The sequence below is a fragment of the Eptesicus fuscus genome, chromosome 7 (genome assembly GCF_027574615.1).
Source record: "Eptesicus fuscus isolate TK198812 chromosome 7, DD_ASM_mEF_20220401, whole genome shotgun sequence".
Classification (NCBI taxonomy): domain Eukaryota; kingdom Metazoa; phylum Chordata; class Mammalia; order Chiroptera; family Vespertilionidae; genus Eptesicus; species Eptesicus fuscus.
This window is the reverse complement of record NC_072479.1, coordinates 102,325,857-102,342,490: the sequence shown is the minus strand read 5'-3', so window position 1 is coordinate 102,342,490 and position 16,634 is coordinate 102,325,857. Positions and strand designations below refer to the sequence as shown.

Here is a 16,634-nt window from a genome sequence, read left to right as displayed (position 1 = left end):
CGTGCTGGGGTGTCCTCCTAAAGAGGGGCCCACAGCTCTGCACTCCACCCACTCCAGCAGAGACCCTCTGGTTTCCCAGATCTGGGGCGGGAGCTGGGGGAGGGGAGGTTCCAGGGAACATCATCACCTCAACACCCAACTCAGCAGGGAGGCCAGCAGACGTGGGCTCGGCATGTGCCTCCTCCAGCCTTTCTGGGGTCAGCCTCATCACCCCGCCTGCACCCAGGCACCCCAGGCATCGAAGACTGGGCTCAGGCCCTATGCTGTGTGGCCTCAAGCACCAGTAAGGACTCGGTCCTGCTTGGTGGACCCCAAACACCATAAGGCCACCAAGCCTGGGTCCCAAAGCCGCCTCCTCAGCAGCCCCTAGCCGCAGGCTCCCCTCTGCAACCCATCCCATGTCACAGCTCAGTGGTCCTTCTGAAACACAGGTCTCACCACATCACATCCCTGCTTAACCTTCACCGGGTCCCACTGCCCGCAGGACACAGGCCAGCTCCTCACCAGCCCATGGAGCCCGCAACATCTCCCACTACCCCGCCAGCCTCATCTCGCCACTCTGCCCCTCACTCACCCACCCCAGCCACGCCAGACTGCCCTCAGCCCCTCTCCTCTCCAGGCCTTTGCTCCCGCCGCACCCCTGTCCCCCCTGCCCTCTCCACCTGACACCACTCATTACTGGAGGCTCAGCTCAGACACTGCCAATGTGTGCCCAGCGAACACCGAATCCGCTGGGGTCCAGCAGCGAACATGACAAGCTCAGTCCGTGTCCTGGTTACGAGGTAGCACCCCCGGAGGAGGCCAATGTTAGATTCAGGTAGTGACAACAAACAGAGTGGCCGAGGGGCAATCCCAGAGGGCTGCCCTGAGGAGGTGACACAAGCTGTGACTTGAAGGATGCAACAAAGGACTTGCCCAGGTGAAGGGAGAAGGGAAGATCGTCTCAGACAAAGGGAAGAGCGTGTGCGTTGGCCCTGAGGCCTAGCAGAGCACAGAGGAGCAGCGTGGAGAGGCTGGGTGAAGGGCACACCGGGTCTGGGGGGCTGGGTCAGGACTTTGCCGAGGGCATCGGGAAATGGTTTCGGGTCTTAAGCGGCGGGGTGACATGAGCAGACTAGAGGCAACAGTGAAGGAAGGCAGGCAGATTTGTGAGGGGCTGCTTGCCATTGCCTCGGGCCCCAAACAGATGCCCAACCAGGAGAATGGGGGGCAGGGGGGGCAGGGTAGTCCCTTCTAAAGCGCACATCAGCGACCCTTGGACCCTCGGTGGTGGGATCAGCTGCCTGGGGCCCATGCCCAGGGTCCCCGTCTCAGCTCTCATCACCCCAGTGGTCACCATCCACCAAATGGTTCAGCCACTGGGAGCTGGGCCGTGGGCCAGGGTCTGACTGAACTCCGTCCTCAGTTCCAGTGCAGAACTGGGGTTCACACCTGAGGGGTCCCGGGCCAGCCGGCCACTGGCAGTCGGCAACTTCTAGAGCGTTCACATCAGCAGGTCCTCATCAGCCCCACCTCCATGCCAGATGCCTCCCCAGACCCACCGCTGAGCTCTCTCCCCACCAACCAGGCCCCGCGGCCTCAGGCCTCCCAACCAGGGGCAGGCGTGGGCAGCAGGCTCCTCAGGGAACGGGGTGGCCCAGGCAGGGCCCCACAAGCCCAGGCCACGCGAAGGATATGGGTTACACACCATCTTGATACACCAGTTGCGGGGGCTGGTGGTCTGTCGCAGGCAGAAGAAGGCCACGGGCGCCAGGTCCGGGTGAGGGACGTCTGCGTTGGCTCCATCCTGGGGCTCCTCCAGGCCTGGAGGGGAGGGAGGGGGGCTCCGGGGCCCCGGCTGCTCTGTGACTCCCGGCTCAGGGGCCAGGGCCACAGCGGAGGAGGAGGGCGGCGAGCAGCTCTCAGCCATGTCAGCGCTGAGCAGGGAGCCTGGGCGAGAAACAGAAGTGACACGTGGCGGGGGGAGGCCTGGGACACGTTCCCCAACCAGCCTCCCCGAAAGGGGACAGCCCAGCCTCAGGCTGCAGGCCCCCACCCTCGCCCCCTGGGCCTCAGTTCTTTCCTATCCCCTGGCAATGAGGGGGGGAAGGACTGGGGGCCCAGATGCCTCCGAGATGGAATCCACTTCCAGGCTGGGTGGTCCCAGGGCAAGTCTGGCCAACCTCAGTTTGAGGAGATGAAGAGTGGAGAGAGTAAAGCCTTAGACTGTGTCCTAGGTGGTATGGCTCAGTGGATAGAGCGTCGGCCTGTGGACCAAAGCGTCCCGGGTTCGATTCCGGTCGAGGGCGTGTACCTCAGTTGTAGGCTCCTCCCCGGCCTGGGCCGGGCTGGTGCAGGAGGCAACCAATCGATGTGTTTCTCTCCCATCAATATTACTCTCGGTCTTCCCTTCTCTCTTCCACTCTCTCTAAAAATCAATGGGAAAATATCCTCAGGTGAGGATTAAAACTAATAATTTAAAAAAAAAAAACTTAGATTGTAGTTGTCATATTAATTGTGTATTTTTTTTTTATGAGACTAGAGTTGTGTATTCATTGCATCACCAAAGGTAAGGAAAATTCGCAAGAAAAAAGGGGAAGTTACTGTAAAGACAGACATTATTGCCAGGATGACACGTGTTACGAAGGAGAAGTTGGGGTGCTGTGGGACCAGAAACCGGGGGACCTGGGCAAGCAGAGAGGAGCTCAGGGCAGGCTCCCCCGAGGACAGCTGAGCTGAGCCCTGCATTTGAGCCCAGGGACCCACCACCACTGCCTCACAGAGCTGAGAACCCAGAGACCTTATGCGCCGACCCCTGGTTTACAGATGGAGAAACTGAGGCCCAGGGAAGGGACAGAACAGATGCACAGCCAGGTACCAGCAGAGACAGAACTCCCTCGGGGCCAGCTTCCAGGGCGTCTGACCTGTGCAGCCGCCCCAGCCCCTATGCCTGCTGTAATGCTCTGCTATCACCAACCTGAAACCTAATCGCTTTAGACGTGGGCCCTGCAGATCATACAGCCGGTCCTGACTCCATCTCCGGGGTGCTCCCACACCCTGGTCCTGTCTGAAGCTCACAACAACCCCAGCAGGGTTAGTGTGCCCATGTAGCAGACAGGGAAACTGAGGCCCAGGGAAGGGAGTGCCGTGCCAAGTCCACACACTGGGGCATGTGCAGAGGCCAGGTTCCCCGCACCAGCCCTCCAGACGCAGTGATGACTGACGGTGCCTCGCCTGTCCCCCCTCTACCGCCGGGCAATCCAGGGCGGGAAGAGCAGTGCCTTTCAGGGCCTGCCCCTCACCACCGCCTCCAAGAGGCTACCAACCCCTGAGTCTTTATCCACGGGGTTCTCCCGAACCCCAGAACCCGGACAGTGCCAGGCTGGGCAGTGGGAGCTGGAGATGAGGCCCCAATGCCTTGCGCCCACCCGGCTGCCACCCGGGGCTGCGGAGCTGTCTGCTGAGCTGCCCAGAGCTGATGCATTTGGACATGTCCCTGGCTCCCAGGGACAGCAGGCGGGAGTTGGCACCGCCTGTCACTTCGCCCGGTTGGTCAGGGAGGCCGTTTCCTCTCAAGCTTAAGGCTTTGCTCTTGGTTCCAGAAAAACAACCACAGGCCTTACATAAGCTCCCAGGCACCTCGGCCCGCCACGTGTCAACCCCTGGGCTGAAAACTTCCTCCCTGGGGTGGCTCCCGGTCTGCCCACTCTGTGCCAGCCTGGGAGTCCACAGGTCCCTCCCTCCAGCCAAACGGCACCTCCTCGGGTCCTGGAGCGCTGGCTGCCTCCTCCGGGCCTCTCCCTGGAGCGCTCGCTCCTTCGATCCCATGCCCTGTTCTCCCAGGCCCTGGAGACTCATTCCTTTGTCCAACAGTATTTCCTGAGCACCTACTGTGCGCAGGCGCTGTGCAGGCTCTGGGGCGATGCTGGTGAGTGAGCCAGACTGGGCACCAGCCCTCATTCACCATGCCAACACTCCAGCCAGGGAAAAAGACACGAGTCAATTAATCTCTCTCCCTGGGTTTCCATAGCTCTTATCACTACCAAGCATAGCGTCTCCTTTATGTATTCCCATCTTGATGATTTAGTGTCTGTCTCCTCGCCTGAAAGAGGGCTGTAAGACAGCAGGGGCTGTGGTCTGTTTGGTTCACGGCTGTATCCCCCCATGCCTGGAACAGTGCCTGGAACCTACTCGGTGCTCAATAAATATATGTTGACTAAAGTAATAAAAAGTGCTGGGAAATAAACAAACAAGAGAGAAAGGTGGAAGTGGGGAGAAACCACCTTGTCCTCTCTAAAGAAAGAGACATTTAAGATAAAAACAGGAATCAGACGCCTCGCCGGTGTGGCTCAGTGGTTGAGCGCCAACCCATGATTCCTCATCAGAGCACATCCCTGGGTTGCAGGCTCGATCCCCAATAGGGGGCATGCAGGAGGCAGCCGATCAATGATTCTCCCTCATCACTGATGTTTCTATCTCTCTCTCCCTCTCTAAAATCAATAAAAACATATTTAATGAAAAACAAGAATCATAAGGTATCATCATGGGGGATCTGTGGGAAGACGCTCCGGGTAGAAGGAATCGCATATGCAGAGTCTGGGGAGCTGGAGTAACCTCGGTGCATTTAGGGAACAGAAATGAGGCCGGGGTGGCTGAGCCTGCGGCGGGCAGCGGGGTGAGAGTGGAGAGTTCGCAGGGCCCGTTGTGAGGCCATAGAAGAAGCTTAGAGTGCAGCAGGAAGCCATGGGAGGGGTTTATGTAAGGAGGGGTGTGCTGTGGTCTGTGCCTTTAAGCCATCCCTCTGAGGGTGGAAGGGAGGTGGGCGGAGGGGCAGGGGTGGAGCAGGGAGGCCACAGGAGGCTGGAGAAATGGGCTGGCCTAGGCTGGGATGCTGGTGGAGGTGAGAAGGGCGTGAATTTGAGATAAACTGTAGAGGCCAGAGGAGCCAGGCCTTGTATTGGCCCAAGGCCACCCCACCCAGTACCACCAAAACCCTTCCTGCACCCACACAGGTGGGGAGAGCTGCCCTGCCTCTGGGGTCACGTGTGATCACCCCCTCTCCTCACTCCCTGTTTAAAGCTGTCACAGTGGGTTCTGGTCCTTTGTCTCTCACCTCTCACTGTGGGGCTACTCCTGACCACGACTGCCAACCCACCCTCAGCACACACCCCAGTTACCACCCTCCTCCACCCTCTGACCTGTCCCCCAGGGACCACCCTCCTCCACCCTCTGACCTGTCCCCCAGGGACCACCCTCCTCCACCCTCTGACCTGTCCCCCAGGGACCACCCTCCTCCACCCTCTGACCTGTCCCCCACTGACCACCCTCCTCCACCCTCTGACCTGTCCCCCAGGGACCACCCTCCTCCACCCTCTGACCTGTTCCCCAGGGACCACCCTCCTCCACCCTCTGACCTGTCCCCCAGGGACCACCCTCCTCCACCCTCTGACCTGTTCCCTAGGGACCACCCTCCTCCACCCTCTGACCTGTTCCCCAGGGACCACCCTCCTCCACCCTCTGACCTGTTCCCTAGGGACCACCCTCCTCCACCCTCTGACCTGTTCCCCAGGGACCACCCTATTCCCATTTCCCTTTGCCCTGTGCCTATAGCCCAGCGCCTGTCCCCAGCTGCCCAGGTGCCTATGGCTGGAAGCTCTCGGGATTGGCAGCTGGGCACACCTGGGCACCACCCTGTGGGCAGATGGAGCCTCACAGAGTGGAGAGGACTTGCGCTAAGTGGTAGCACTGGTAGATTCAAACTAAGGTCCATCTGGCCCCAGAGTCACAGCCGCCTCCACATGCAGCGTCCTTCTTCTGGACGCCCCGGGGAGGGCCCACCAGGCAGTGGTGTGGTAACTGGGCTGGCGCCATCAGCAGGGGCTGGACAGAGCAGCACCCCACTGTGTCTGGGGCATACACCCACCCCTGACTCCATCAGCCTCTTGGAGTCTCACCTGTCCTCTCTGTAAAGCTCAGCGCCCTTCCTGCCAGCCTCACGGGCCCCTGTGAATACATGATGTGGATAGAAAGGCTCTCTAGGACCCATGAAGGTGGATGTCCAAGCATGCATGGAGCCAGCTAAGCCACCCCCAGGGGCTGCCACCCCAGCCCTCTCTCTACCATCACTACCATCTCTACCACCATCATCACCACCACAATCACCATCACCATCACTACCATCACCATCACCACCACTATTACCATCATCTCCATTACCACTATCACCATCACCACCCTCATCTCCATCACCATCACCTCCATTGACACCATCACCATAACCTCCATTGACACCACACCACCATCATCATCACCTCCATCACCATCATCACCACCATCACAATCACCACCATCACCACCATCACCATCACCTCCATCACTATCACCACCATCATCACCATCATCACAATCACCACCATCACCACCACCACCATCATTTCCATCACCATCACCTCTATCACCACCGTCACCACCACTATTACCAACACCTCCATTACCACTATCACCATCACCACCATCATCTCCATCACCATCACCTCCATCAACACCATCACCACCATCATCACCATCATCACCACCATCACAATCACCACCATCACCACCACCACCATCATTTCCATCACCATCACCTCTATCACCACCGTCACCACCACTATTACCATCACCTCCATCACCATCACCATCACCACCATTACCTCCATCACCATCACCTCTATCACCACCGTCACCACCACTATTACCATCATCTCTATTACCACTATCACCATCATCTCCATCACCATCACCATCACCTCCATCAACACCATCACCTCCATCAACACCACTATCATCACCATCACCTCTATCACCACCATCACCACCATCACCATCATCTCCATCACCACTATCACCACCACCATCACTTCCATTACCATCACCTCCATCACCATCACCTCCATCAACACCATCACCTCCATCAACACCATCACCACCATCACCACCACTATCATCACCATCACCTCTATCACCACCATCACCATCACCACCATCACCACCATCTCCATCACCACCACCATCACTTCCATTACCATCACCACCACCATCACAGCATCATGGAGGCTCTATGTCTGACTGTGCCAGGCAACGGGCAAAGGTCTTTCTCTGCACCGTCTATGTCGGTTCCCACACAGCCGCCGGATGTACAGGCCATGGCTATTCCTACTTATGGGGAAGTGACCACGGAAGTCCATCAGTGCCCAAAGTCACCCCTGTGGTGCAGGGCAGAGTCCGGTTCCCAGCTCAGGTCACTGAGCCGGAGCACGGAACCACTGCAGGCCCCATCTGGGACAGGGACAGGTGCCCTGAAACCAGCCTTTCCTCCCAGCTGAGTCCCCAGGCAGTGGAGTTATAGCTGCTCGTCCGGCTAAGACCCCCAGTGTGGGCAGAGAGACCCTCCAGTGTCCCAGCTGTGGGGAACCTCCTGGAATCCTCCAGCTGGTACTGTGAAGGCCTTGGAATGAGATGTAGGGAGGCCTGAGCCTGCACAGCTTGGGGTCTTGGTGGAGAAAGGCCTGAGGCCTGGCCTGGTCACCCCAGACTGTGTGTGTGTGTGTGTGTGTGTGTGTGTGTGTGTGTGTGTTCACAGGCACACACAGGCAGGCAACTTGCTTATTCCTTTGTCAACAGCCACACATCAGCTAATGTCACAGCTAGAAAAACAAGCAACAAATTCATTCTGAGAACATGAGAATCCAGGACTCTCAAAATCATAATATCTTAGAATCTTCCAGAACCTCAGAGGCCCCAGATATTAACGACAATAACCTTAGACTCTGTAGTGTGGCGTTTCAGAGCCTGGGCGCCGGAAGCCGAGACCTGTGCTGGAGGCCCAGCTGACACCAATCCACCTGGCACACCACTCAGCCCGGCAGGGTCCTCGGTGGCCCTGTCTATACACTGAGGGTGACAACTGCTCTGGAGCAGGGCTGCTGTGAGGATGAGCCGGGGTTACACTCAGGAAGCCCTGGCCACACACCAGACACTGGGCCAGCCACCGTGAGCCCATGCGGTTGCCCTGCGTGTTGGCGCCATCAGCCACGGAATTCCAGAAGCCTGGAGCGCAGGAGCCCAGAACACAGTGTCTTCTGTCAGACTCTATGCGCTCCTGACCTTCACACAGGGAATCTCTGAAAAGATGGACCCCAAAGTGGCCGGATCTGTCAGCACACAGTCACACACACACAACACACAGACGCACACTATCACACAGACACACGTATGCTCTTACACGCATAGACACACATCTCACACACTCACTATCATACACAATCAGATATACACTCACACACAGATACACACACTCTCACACTGACCCAGTCACACACACGGACAGACACATACATAACACCTACTCACACAGATGCGCACCCCTCACTCCCTCACACACACGCCAGTGCAGAGGCTGCATCTGGGGCCCACAGAAAAGTCTCTGTGAGGCTGCAGGAACCTGCCTCCTGGAATCTTCCAGCTGCCGTCCCAGAGCCCCTGGAATCCGCTGTCTGCTCCCTCTTCCACATGACAGCGCTGCAGATGCTTGACGACAGCCCGCCCGCCCCCAGCCTCCTCTGCACAGGCCCCTTGTCACCGGCTTCCTCATCCATTCCTTGGGTGACAATTTCCAGACCGTCTGCTCCTTGGGACCCCCTCCCCAGTCACACTGTCCTTTGCCTATTTTCCTCCACAAAGGCTGGACCAGGTTTGCACCGAGTCGCCCAAAGCAGAGCAGAAAAATGACCTGCCTGGTTCTGCAGGGGGCCCTCTCCTGATGCAGCCTGGGAGCCCCAGAGCCTGGCTGGCAACCCGGTCAGACTGCCGCCCCCGTGGGGCATGTGGTCCACTGGTCTCCTCAGATCTTCTTCAGAGGAACTGTAGCAAAGACAAGGCTCCTCTAGAGTACAGACAAATGCCTGCAGTTTGGCCCCTAAGTGCGTGACCTGACACAAGACGTGCTCTGGCCTGGCCAGCTGAGCCTGCCCACGCATTGCAGCCACTTGGGTCCTGTCACCACAATCCACAGCGAGCCCTCCCAGCGTTTCAGTGTTCAGTGAGGTGGGTGAGCAGCCCCTCCTAGGATGGCCAACAAGAGTGTAGACAGCATTCTCTGTCCAGCACTTACCATGTGCCAGGCACCTCGTGACAACCCAGTGAAAAGCGATTTTACTCCCTCCACTTTACGGACGAGGAGATGGAGGCACAGAGAGGTTAAGGCGTTTTCCCAAGGTCAAGGAGTACTTGGCCAAAGAGCTGGGCTTTGGATCTGGGAGCCCCAAACCCAGGTCACCAGTTCAAGGGCAGGCCATGGACAGGAAGCTGCAGCCCCCCACCCAGGGCTCGGACCCAAGAACCCGGCTGCGTTTGACACCTGGGGGTGCGGGTCGTGGAAGGCGGTGGAAGCACTAGGCGGTCGGATGCCCTTGAGCAACTGCTGGGTGTCTGTGGGGCTCTGAACACACGGCTCCCTGGCCACGCGTCTGTCACCAGGCGCTGTCATTTGTTTGTCAGCGCTCAGCCTTATGACAAGTGCCAGCAAGCGCGACTGTTTGAGTCTCCACCAGAGTGTTTGAACACGTCCCAGCAGGTGACTCTGCTGATCAGCTTTTACTCACTCTGCAGTAATTAGGGCCTTGGGTCTGACTTCAGCCACAAATCGGGGTGAGCATGGTCCCTGATGGGAGGAAGGGTGTCCTAGCAGGAAGAGCACTGGGTCTGGAGTCCCAGGGCCCAGGTTCGAGTCCCAGCTCCGCCCTCACTGCATCATATAGTCTCATCGAGCTTTGTTTGCTCTTGAATAAAATGCAAACCTGCTTCTCTAGCTCACAAAAAGGATAGCAAGCTAGAAAAGAGATTTGGAAAGTACCTTCATGAGAGAAAAGCCGTTTCATCGCACCAGGCCCGTGCTGGGCACTGTAGAGACACTGGCAGGCCTTACAAAAATCCTCTAAGGTAGAAGGTGCTGTCCCAATTTTACAAGAAGCGGATGCTCCGTGATGCTAAGTGCCTTGGCTCTCTGGGTCATGCCGCCATCGTGGACTTGCTCATGCCTCTCCGGCCAGGACGAGGGCTGAGTGATCCAGGGAGGAGGCCTAAGTCCCTGGACCACCTGAGAGTGGCCTGTGGCCCTCACTGCCCATCAAGGCCAGTGGTCAGCGGTGGGGAGAGGGAAAACCCTGATGCTCTTCTCATAACGCACCATGAGCGAGAGCCCCGGCCAGAGCGCCGGGGAAGGGGATGCTGGCAGAGGTCGGGCCTCCGAGATGAAGGCGGAAGGTTTGTGAGGCAGGGCCAGGCCCACGCTGACCTCCAGCCCCAAAAGACTGGGGCCTCCACCCTGGGGAAACCACTTCCTGTTCATCCTCTCCTGCTCGAGGCCGGCCAAACACCTTGTGCTTTCACAGCCTTCCCTGGTCTGCACCCCCATGTGTCAAACACAGCCTCGGTCTCCCCTCTGAGAGCACAAGAGGAACCCAGGCCCTGTGCCCACATGGCACCTGGCACAGGGGTGGCCCCAGGCTCCTCCCAGGGGCACAGAAGCTCCAAGAGGGCAGATTTTGTCTGTTCCCTTCTGTTCACTGTAATGCCCACCAGTGGCCAGAACAGGGCTTGGCACATAGTAGGTGCTTAATAAATACAAGAGAGGAAGGGAGACACGGAAATCGGGGAATCAGATTGGTTTTTTCCCTTACACTGGCAGCCATGGGGGGCGGGGGGAGGGGACTCAGCCCACATCTTCCTGAACATCAGCATCCACGGACCCACAGACCTATGGACCCACAGACCCACGAAACCACCCTCCACAGGTTCACAGACACCCACAGACCTGCAGACCCACGGACCCTGGACCTTAAGGTCCCCAGACCCTGCATGCTCACACATTCACAGAGACCCACAGACCACAGAACCGGGAGCATGTGCCCACAGGCCACGCGCCCCCAGATCACACACCCACAGCTCCCTGGGCTGTCTCTGACCCCTCAGCCCAGCCCAGGACTCCTGGGGACACAAGGCAAGAGCTCATCCTGTGAATGTGTGGGAAGAAAACATTCCGCAGGAAACAACAGGAGGGAGGGAAGGGGTCAGAAGGGAGGGGAGGCTGGGAAGGAGGACGAGAAAGGAAAAGGAGCGGGGACAGAGGCAGAAGGAGGACTCTGCAGCCTGGGGGGTCTCCCTGGAGCCTGCACGCAGCCCAGCACCCCCTCTTCCCAGATGTAGTGTTTGAGCACCTGGGGTGGAGGGTGGGCGCTCAGAGAACAAGCCAGCCGAGGGAGAGACAGAGGGATCAAGGAGCCCCTAAGAGCCTGTTTCTTACCTTGGACAGCGCTGGAAGATGTTGGGGGGGAGGGCAGCTCCTGGGGGGGAGGGGGACAGAGTGGTGCCTAGAAACAGACTCTCCTAGGAGGGCTGAGGCCCAGGGGAGCCCCACTTGGGGCTCAGGGTGAGGGTGGAGGAGATGGCACTGGAGGGGGACTAGGGGAGGGGAGCCCTATAGGTTCGGGGTGTGGATCTGGTTCAGAAGCACAGAGAGGCTGCAGTCACACTGGCCGCTGAAACTGCCTCCAGCTGGGCTGTAGGCTCACGAGGGACAGGCCGTCTGGAGCCAGTGGCAGAAGGTGGGAGAGGAGGGGTTCTCCCAGCAACCTCAGCCTCTACCGCCCCATCCAAGGTCAAGGGGAGTCAGGGAGCAGGGACAGGGAAACTGCTGCTTGGGGCCCCCTGGTGGGTCTAGGAGATGCCCTCTCAGAGGCAGCTGGAAAGGGACATGAGGAGAAGGGTGCAAAGAGTCCCTCCTCCAAGCTGGCCATCATGGTCCCCAGGGGCAAGCCCGGACAGCTCTGAGCCGCCAGGAAGGGAGCTGGAGGCGGCTGGTGCCCAGGCCTCGCCGTGGTTTGTGTTTGTGCTCGTTCAGCCCCATTCCCACCAGCCCATGTGACCTCCCCTTTCCCCCCCTCCCCCCACTGCAGCCCCACAACCGTCCCCACTCAGGTCGCCCTGCCTGCCACCCACTGGCATCCCCCCCTCTGCTCCGAGTGGATGGTGGAGGTGGGAAGGGGACAGGGGGGCTCTAGACTCCCCTCCATGCCCATCCCAGCACCTTCCTGGAGCCTGAACAGAAAGTTTGTCCTGTAGGGTGGACCAGGGGATGGGTTTTAAAGCCAGCCGGTGGAGCTGAGGGAAGACACTGATCCCAGCGGTGGCCCAGCGGTGTCGTGTGGGCAGGGCCTGAGGACTGCAGCCCGCCCTCCTCTGCCAGACCTTTCCCACAGGCCAAGCCATGGACCCTCACCCCGTCTCCACAGCCGCCACCCTGCACGCCAGGGCCTGCGGGCGAGTCTCCCAGTGGTTAGAGACAGGACAGGCTGGCTCCCTGCTCACTCCAGCCCCTAGGACACTCCTCACATGGCGTGTCAGACCCCATCACACCACCCCGGCACAGACGCAAGCTCTCTCTCTCTCTCTCTCTCTCTCTCTCTCTGTCACTCTCACACACACACACACACACACACACACACACACCTGGCCCAGACACAGACTCGAAGAATCAGAATATATATATATATAAAGCTCAGGGGTCTCCCCACAGCCAATCTCATCCACAGTTCAGGCCCCCCGGGACCCCGAGAGGGAGAAAGACACAGCAGAGCCATGCCTGGTGCCTCGGCATGGGCCCATCCCAGAGCCCCCGCCTCCAGGTAGCGTGAGCACCCCCAGGCCTTCGCAGCCCTGGGCCAAGGCTTCTTGCCCCCCCCCCAACCCCCCTACATACCACCCAGCAGACAATTAAAACCCAATCATCATAAACACTCATTATATAACCACCCCACCCGCTGAGGATTCTGTTACCCCTAAAGTCTCGGCTTCGGCGGGGCCTGGCTTCATGCAGCGAGGCCTTGGGCACCCCCTGGTGCTGACCGGGGAAGGGTCGCACCGCCGGGGCCTCGGGAAAGTTAAACGTCGCCCGGGATTCCCCCACTCAATCGCGGCCGCCGCTCCCGTCCCCAGCGCCCCAGCTCGGCCCCTGGACGCCGGCCCGGCCAGGTCCCGCCGGCCGCAGAGCCGCAGCGGCGCGGGGCAGCGGGACAGACAGACAGCCGGGCCGCCGGCGCCCTGACTTGTTGAATAAATTTCTGCAGCGCGGGCTTCAGCCTTGGCACGGAGAGAACTTTCATGGCCTTGGAGAGGGGACCGGTCAAAGTTTCCGGTCCTCCCTCCCCAGGCACCTGCCCCAAAGGCACGGCCGGGGGGCGGCCTGATGGGCACGCGCGGGCGGGGGTACCCGTCCCCAGAAACAGACGAACGCCTCCATCGAGAAAGAACCGACGCGCCGAGAAATTGGCCTCGGGCTCTGCGCCCTCCCTCTTTCCCCGTCTCCCCCACCCCCACCCCCACCTACCGGGCACGGACTTGGTGGGGCGGCGGGGGGTGGTCCAGGTTGGAGACGCGGGGGCGATGCGGTCCCCCCACGCCTGGAATCCAGGGGGACCTCCAGCCCTGCCGCTCGCCCCGCGTCAATTCAGGATCAGCTGCGCCCCCGGGGCGCCAGGGGCGACGGGCGGTGGGTGGCGGGCCCGGGGGCGCCGGCCATGGCGCGAGGAGCCGGCGGCGGCGGGCGCACCAGCCGCGGACGGAGCGGAGTTGGAGCGCGCGGCGGGCGGCGGGCGGGCGCGCCGGGCCGGGGACGGGGGCGCTGCGGGGCTGAGCGGCGGGCAAGTGCCCGGAGCGGACCCGCGCAGCGGCGGGCGGCCGGCGGGCGGGGCGGGGCGGGGGCACGGGCAGGGGCCGGTCCCCAGCCTGGATGGGCTCGTGCCTCCGGCCGCGGGCTTGAGGCGTGGGGGCTGCGCGGCGGGGGCTGCGGAGGAGCGGAGCGCCCGGCGGTGCGGGGACGTGCGGCGGCGGCGAGACCCAGCCGCGCCGCGTGCGAGGCAAAGCCGTCCTTATACTGACACCAAATGTCTTCGGGGAAAGCTGCAGGCGCGGGACGCCGGAGGGGGAGGCGCGGAGGCGACAGACAGACCGCGGCGGCCGGTGAGCCCCCACCCTCTCCGGAGGGCAAGAAGCCCCAGCCTGGGGCCACCCCCTTAAAATTCAGGGTCGTGCCCGGGGAGTGTGCCGCCCCCTCGGCCAGGGGGCTGCATCCTGTGTAAAGAGGGAAGGGGCCCCATTACCGACCACCCCCATGTCTAAGGTGCCTGCTGGCCACCTTACACCCTGGATCCTCGTGGGGATGCTGTGAGATGCCAGGGTGGGCCCCCCACTGCTCCGGTAAGGGGCTGCCCGCCCAAGGCCACCGGCTCTTCCGAGGTGGAGCCGGGATAACTGGACTCCAATGGTTTCTCCGGGGCCCAGGCAGCCTCCCCGCTTCTCACGCACACTCGTGTTTCTTCTCAACCTTCAAGGCCTGGCTGAAAGACCACCTCCTCCAAGAAGGCTTCCAAGAGGGCTCCCAAGTGGAACAGACGCCTTTTACGCCAGCTGCGAAGTCCCCAGCCTCACCCCTGCCCTGGGCAGGCGGTCTGGGCCACAGGAGCCTGAGAGACCAGGGACCTCAGCCCAGCCATCCCCCTCCTCACCCCACCCCTGCTTCATCTCGTCCCCTTGGAGCGTGTACAGCAGAGGCAGGAACGGGGCTGGAGTGTGGGGCGGATGCTGAGGCCTGCTCTGGGGCCCCTCGGTCAGGCAGATGGGCCGAGTTTGGGAGGAAGGTGCACTGGGGTTTGACCCCAGCTCTCCCGATTCCCAACTGAGTGCCTTGGGCCGGCCCCTTAAGGTCTCTGAGCCTCCAGTTCCCCATCCGTGCAATGAAGAGAAAAGCTCACACTTTGCAGAATGAAACCAGCCTAAGAAATGCTTAGCACCAAGCCCGGCACATAGTAGGTGCTCAACAAAAATTTATCCTGTCCTACTTTTATCATCATCTGTCCAGGGAGACCTTTGTCACCAGCCCACCGTGCCAGGTCCTGTAAGCACGCTGGAGGCTGGGAGGGATCGCACAGGTGTGGACTGAGCAGGCCGGAGGCGTCCACAGGTGGGATGGGTTTATTCCAATCAGAGTGGGCTTCAGACCCGGAGTCTTCAGGGAAGATCTCATCACAGGCCAGAGGCCTACACTGTGCCTTTAATGCTTGTGTAGGGTTGAGAAAAGAGGGGGGCGGGGGGTGGGGGATTTTGCATCCACTCGGAGGGAGAAAGGACATCAGCAAAGGCATGGAAGTAGGAATAAGGTGACATGGGCAGGCACTCCATATCCTGACCGGCTGCGTGCCCGGCTAGATAGCCCCGGCCTGGGCGCATGAAGGCATCCTGGCAGCGGGGCAGAGAGAAGATGGAAACCATGGCTCTCTCTCCACTCTCCTCAGGCCACATTTTCATGAAGTTCAAAAGGCTGGACAAGACTTTGTGAAGCCACCAGATGGTGAATTCTCAGGACGGGAGGGGTCCTTCCAGCTACAGCCTCCCCAAGTGGCCACCCAGCCCCCTGCTTGCATACCTGGGGTGACGCAGATCTCACTACTTATTGGGGCAGCTCCTTTGTTCTCTGGGCATCTCTGATCACTCAACGTTCTTTTATTATTATTATTATTATTATTATTATTATTATTAAAGGAGAAATCCGCCCCCTTCCATGATCCTAGTCCCTTCCCTGTCCCGGCAGGACTAACACCCCCTCCCCAGCCTTCTTCGAGCATCCGCACTGGCAGGAAGCCTGCTACGTGTCCAACCTAAGTGCTTTATGCTTCAATTAAAGCCTTCATTGTCTACCACTTCACTCTTATCCCACCACACCCCTCGGCCAGGAGTGGGCTCTGTGGACATGGAGGGTACAGAAGGTTAGAGGTCATGAGAGAAGTGGGGTGAGAGACGGTCCTCACACTCGCAGGGGGATGGGAGGCAACTCGAGGTCTCAGCAAGAAGCGAGGCTGCAGCAGTGCCTCCCCGAGGCCCCTGCGGGCGGCAGGAGCTTCATTTATTCATTATTGCTATTTATATTGGGCCTGGTATTTGCAGAGGGCTGCAGCCGCCACACGCACTCATTAGGCTCCGTCACGCCCTGGGAGCGGGGGCCTGCCAGGCGGTGGGCGATGGGCCCTGTCCTGGAATCCCCTACTGCACCCACCTGGCCCCTGAGCCAGGCTCCTGATCCCCTCCCCCGGAGACAAGGCCCAACCAGGCAGGCCCTCATTCACTCCTTCAGCAGGGGCTGGGCAGAGCAGCCCAGGCCCACCTCAGTCTGGAGAACTTTCTAGCAATTGTAGTGTCAAGAGGGATAAGCAGGCTGGGACCAATGAAAGCTGGGGCAGGGTTCCTGCCCCGGGACATGAGATGGGGTCCCTCTTAGGCCTGAAGACCCTAAGATCGCAGAGACAAAGATTCCAGCACCCTCAACACCCACACCGATTGCTTCCCCAAACACTTACAAGGTGTTTATCTGCACCAGGCCCTGGTCTAAGCCCTTGACAAATATTAACACATTTCATTGTTTTCACAATCTTGTAAATCTCTTTCCCAGATGAGGAGCCGTTGGCACAGAGAAGTTAGGTAAGCTGCTCAAAGTCACACAGCTAATAAATGGCAGAGCTGGGATTTGAATTCAGGGGGCCTAGCTTCAGAATCTGTGCTCTTAAATA

The 16,634-nt window shown here is 59.8% G+C and overlaps 1 protein-coding gene across 1 annotated transcript in view; it reads right to left on the bottom strand.

Annotated features, from left to right (window-relative positions):
- The window catches only part of CACNA1I (calcium voltage-gated channel subunit alpha1 I), an 86,135-nt gene extending 84,226 nt beyond the window's left edge, over positions 1–1,909 (bottom strand). Inside the window, exon 1 of the mRNA XM_054718565.1 lies at positions 1,677–1,909. Within this exon, the coding sequence (XP_054574540.1) occupies positions 1,677–1,909 (233 nt within the window). The remainder of the gene's footprint in view (positions 1–1,676) is intronic.
- Positions 1,910–16,634: the final 14,725 nt, after the last annotated feature.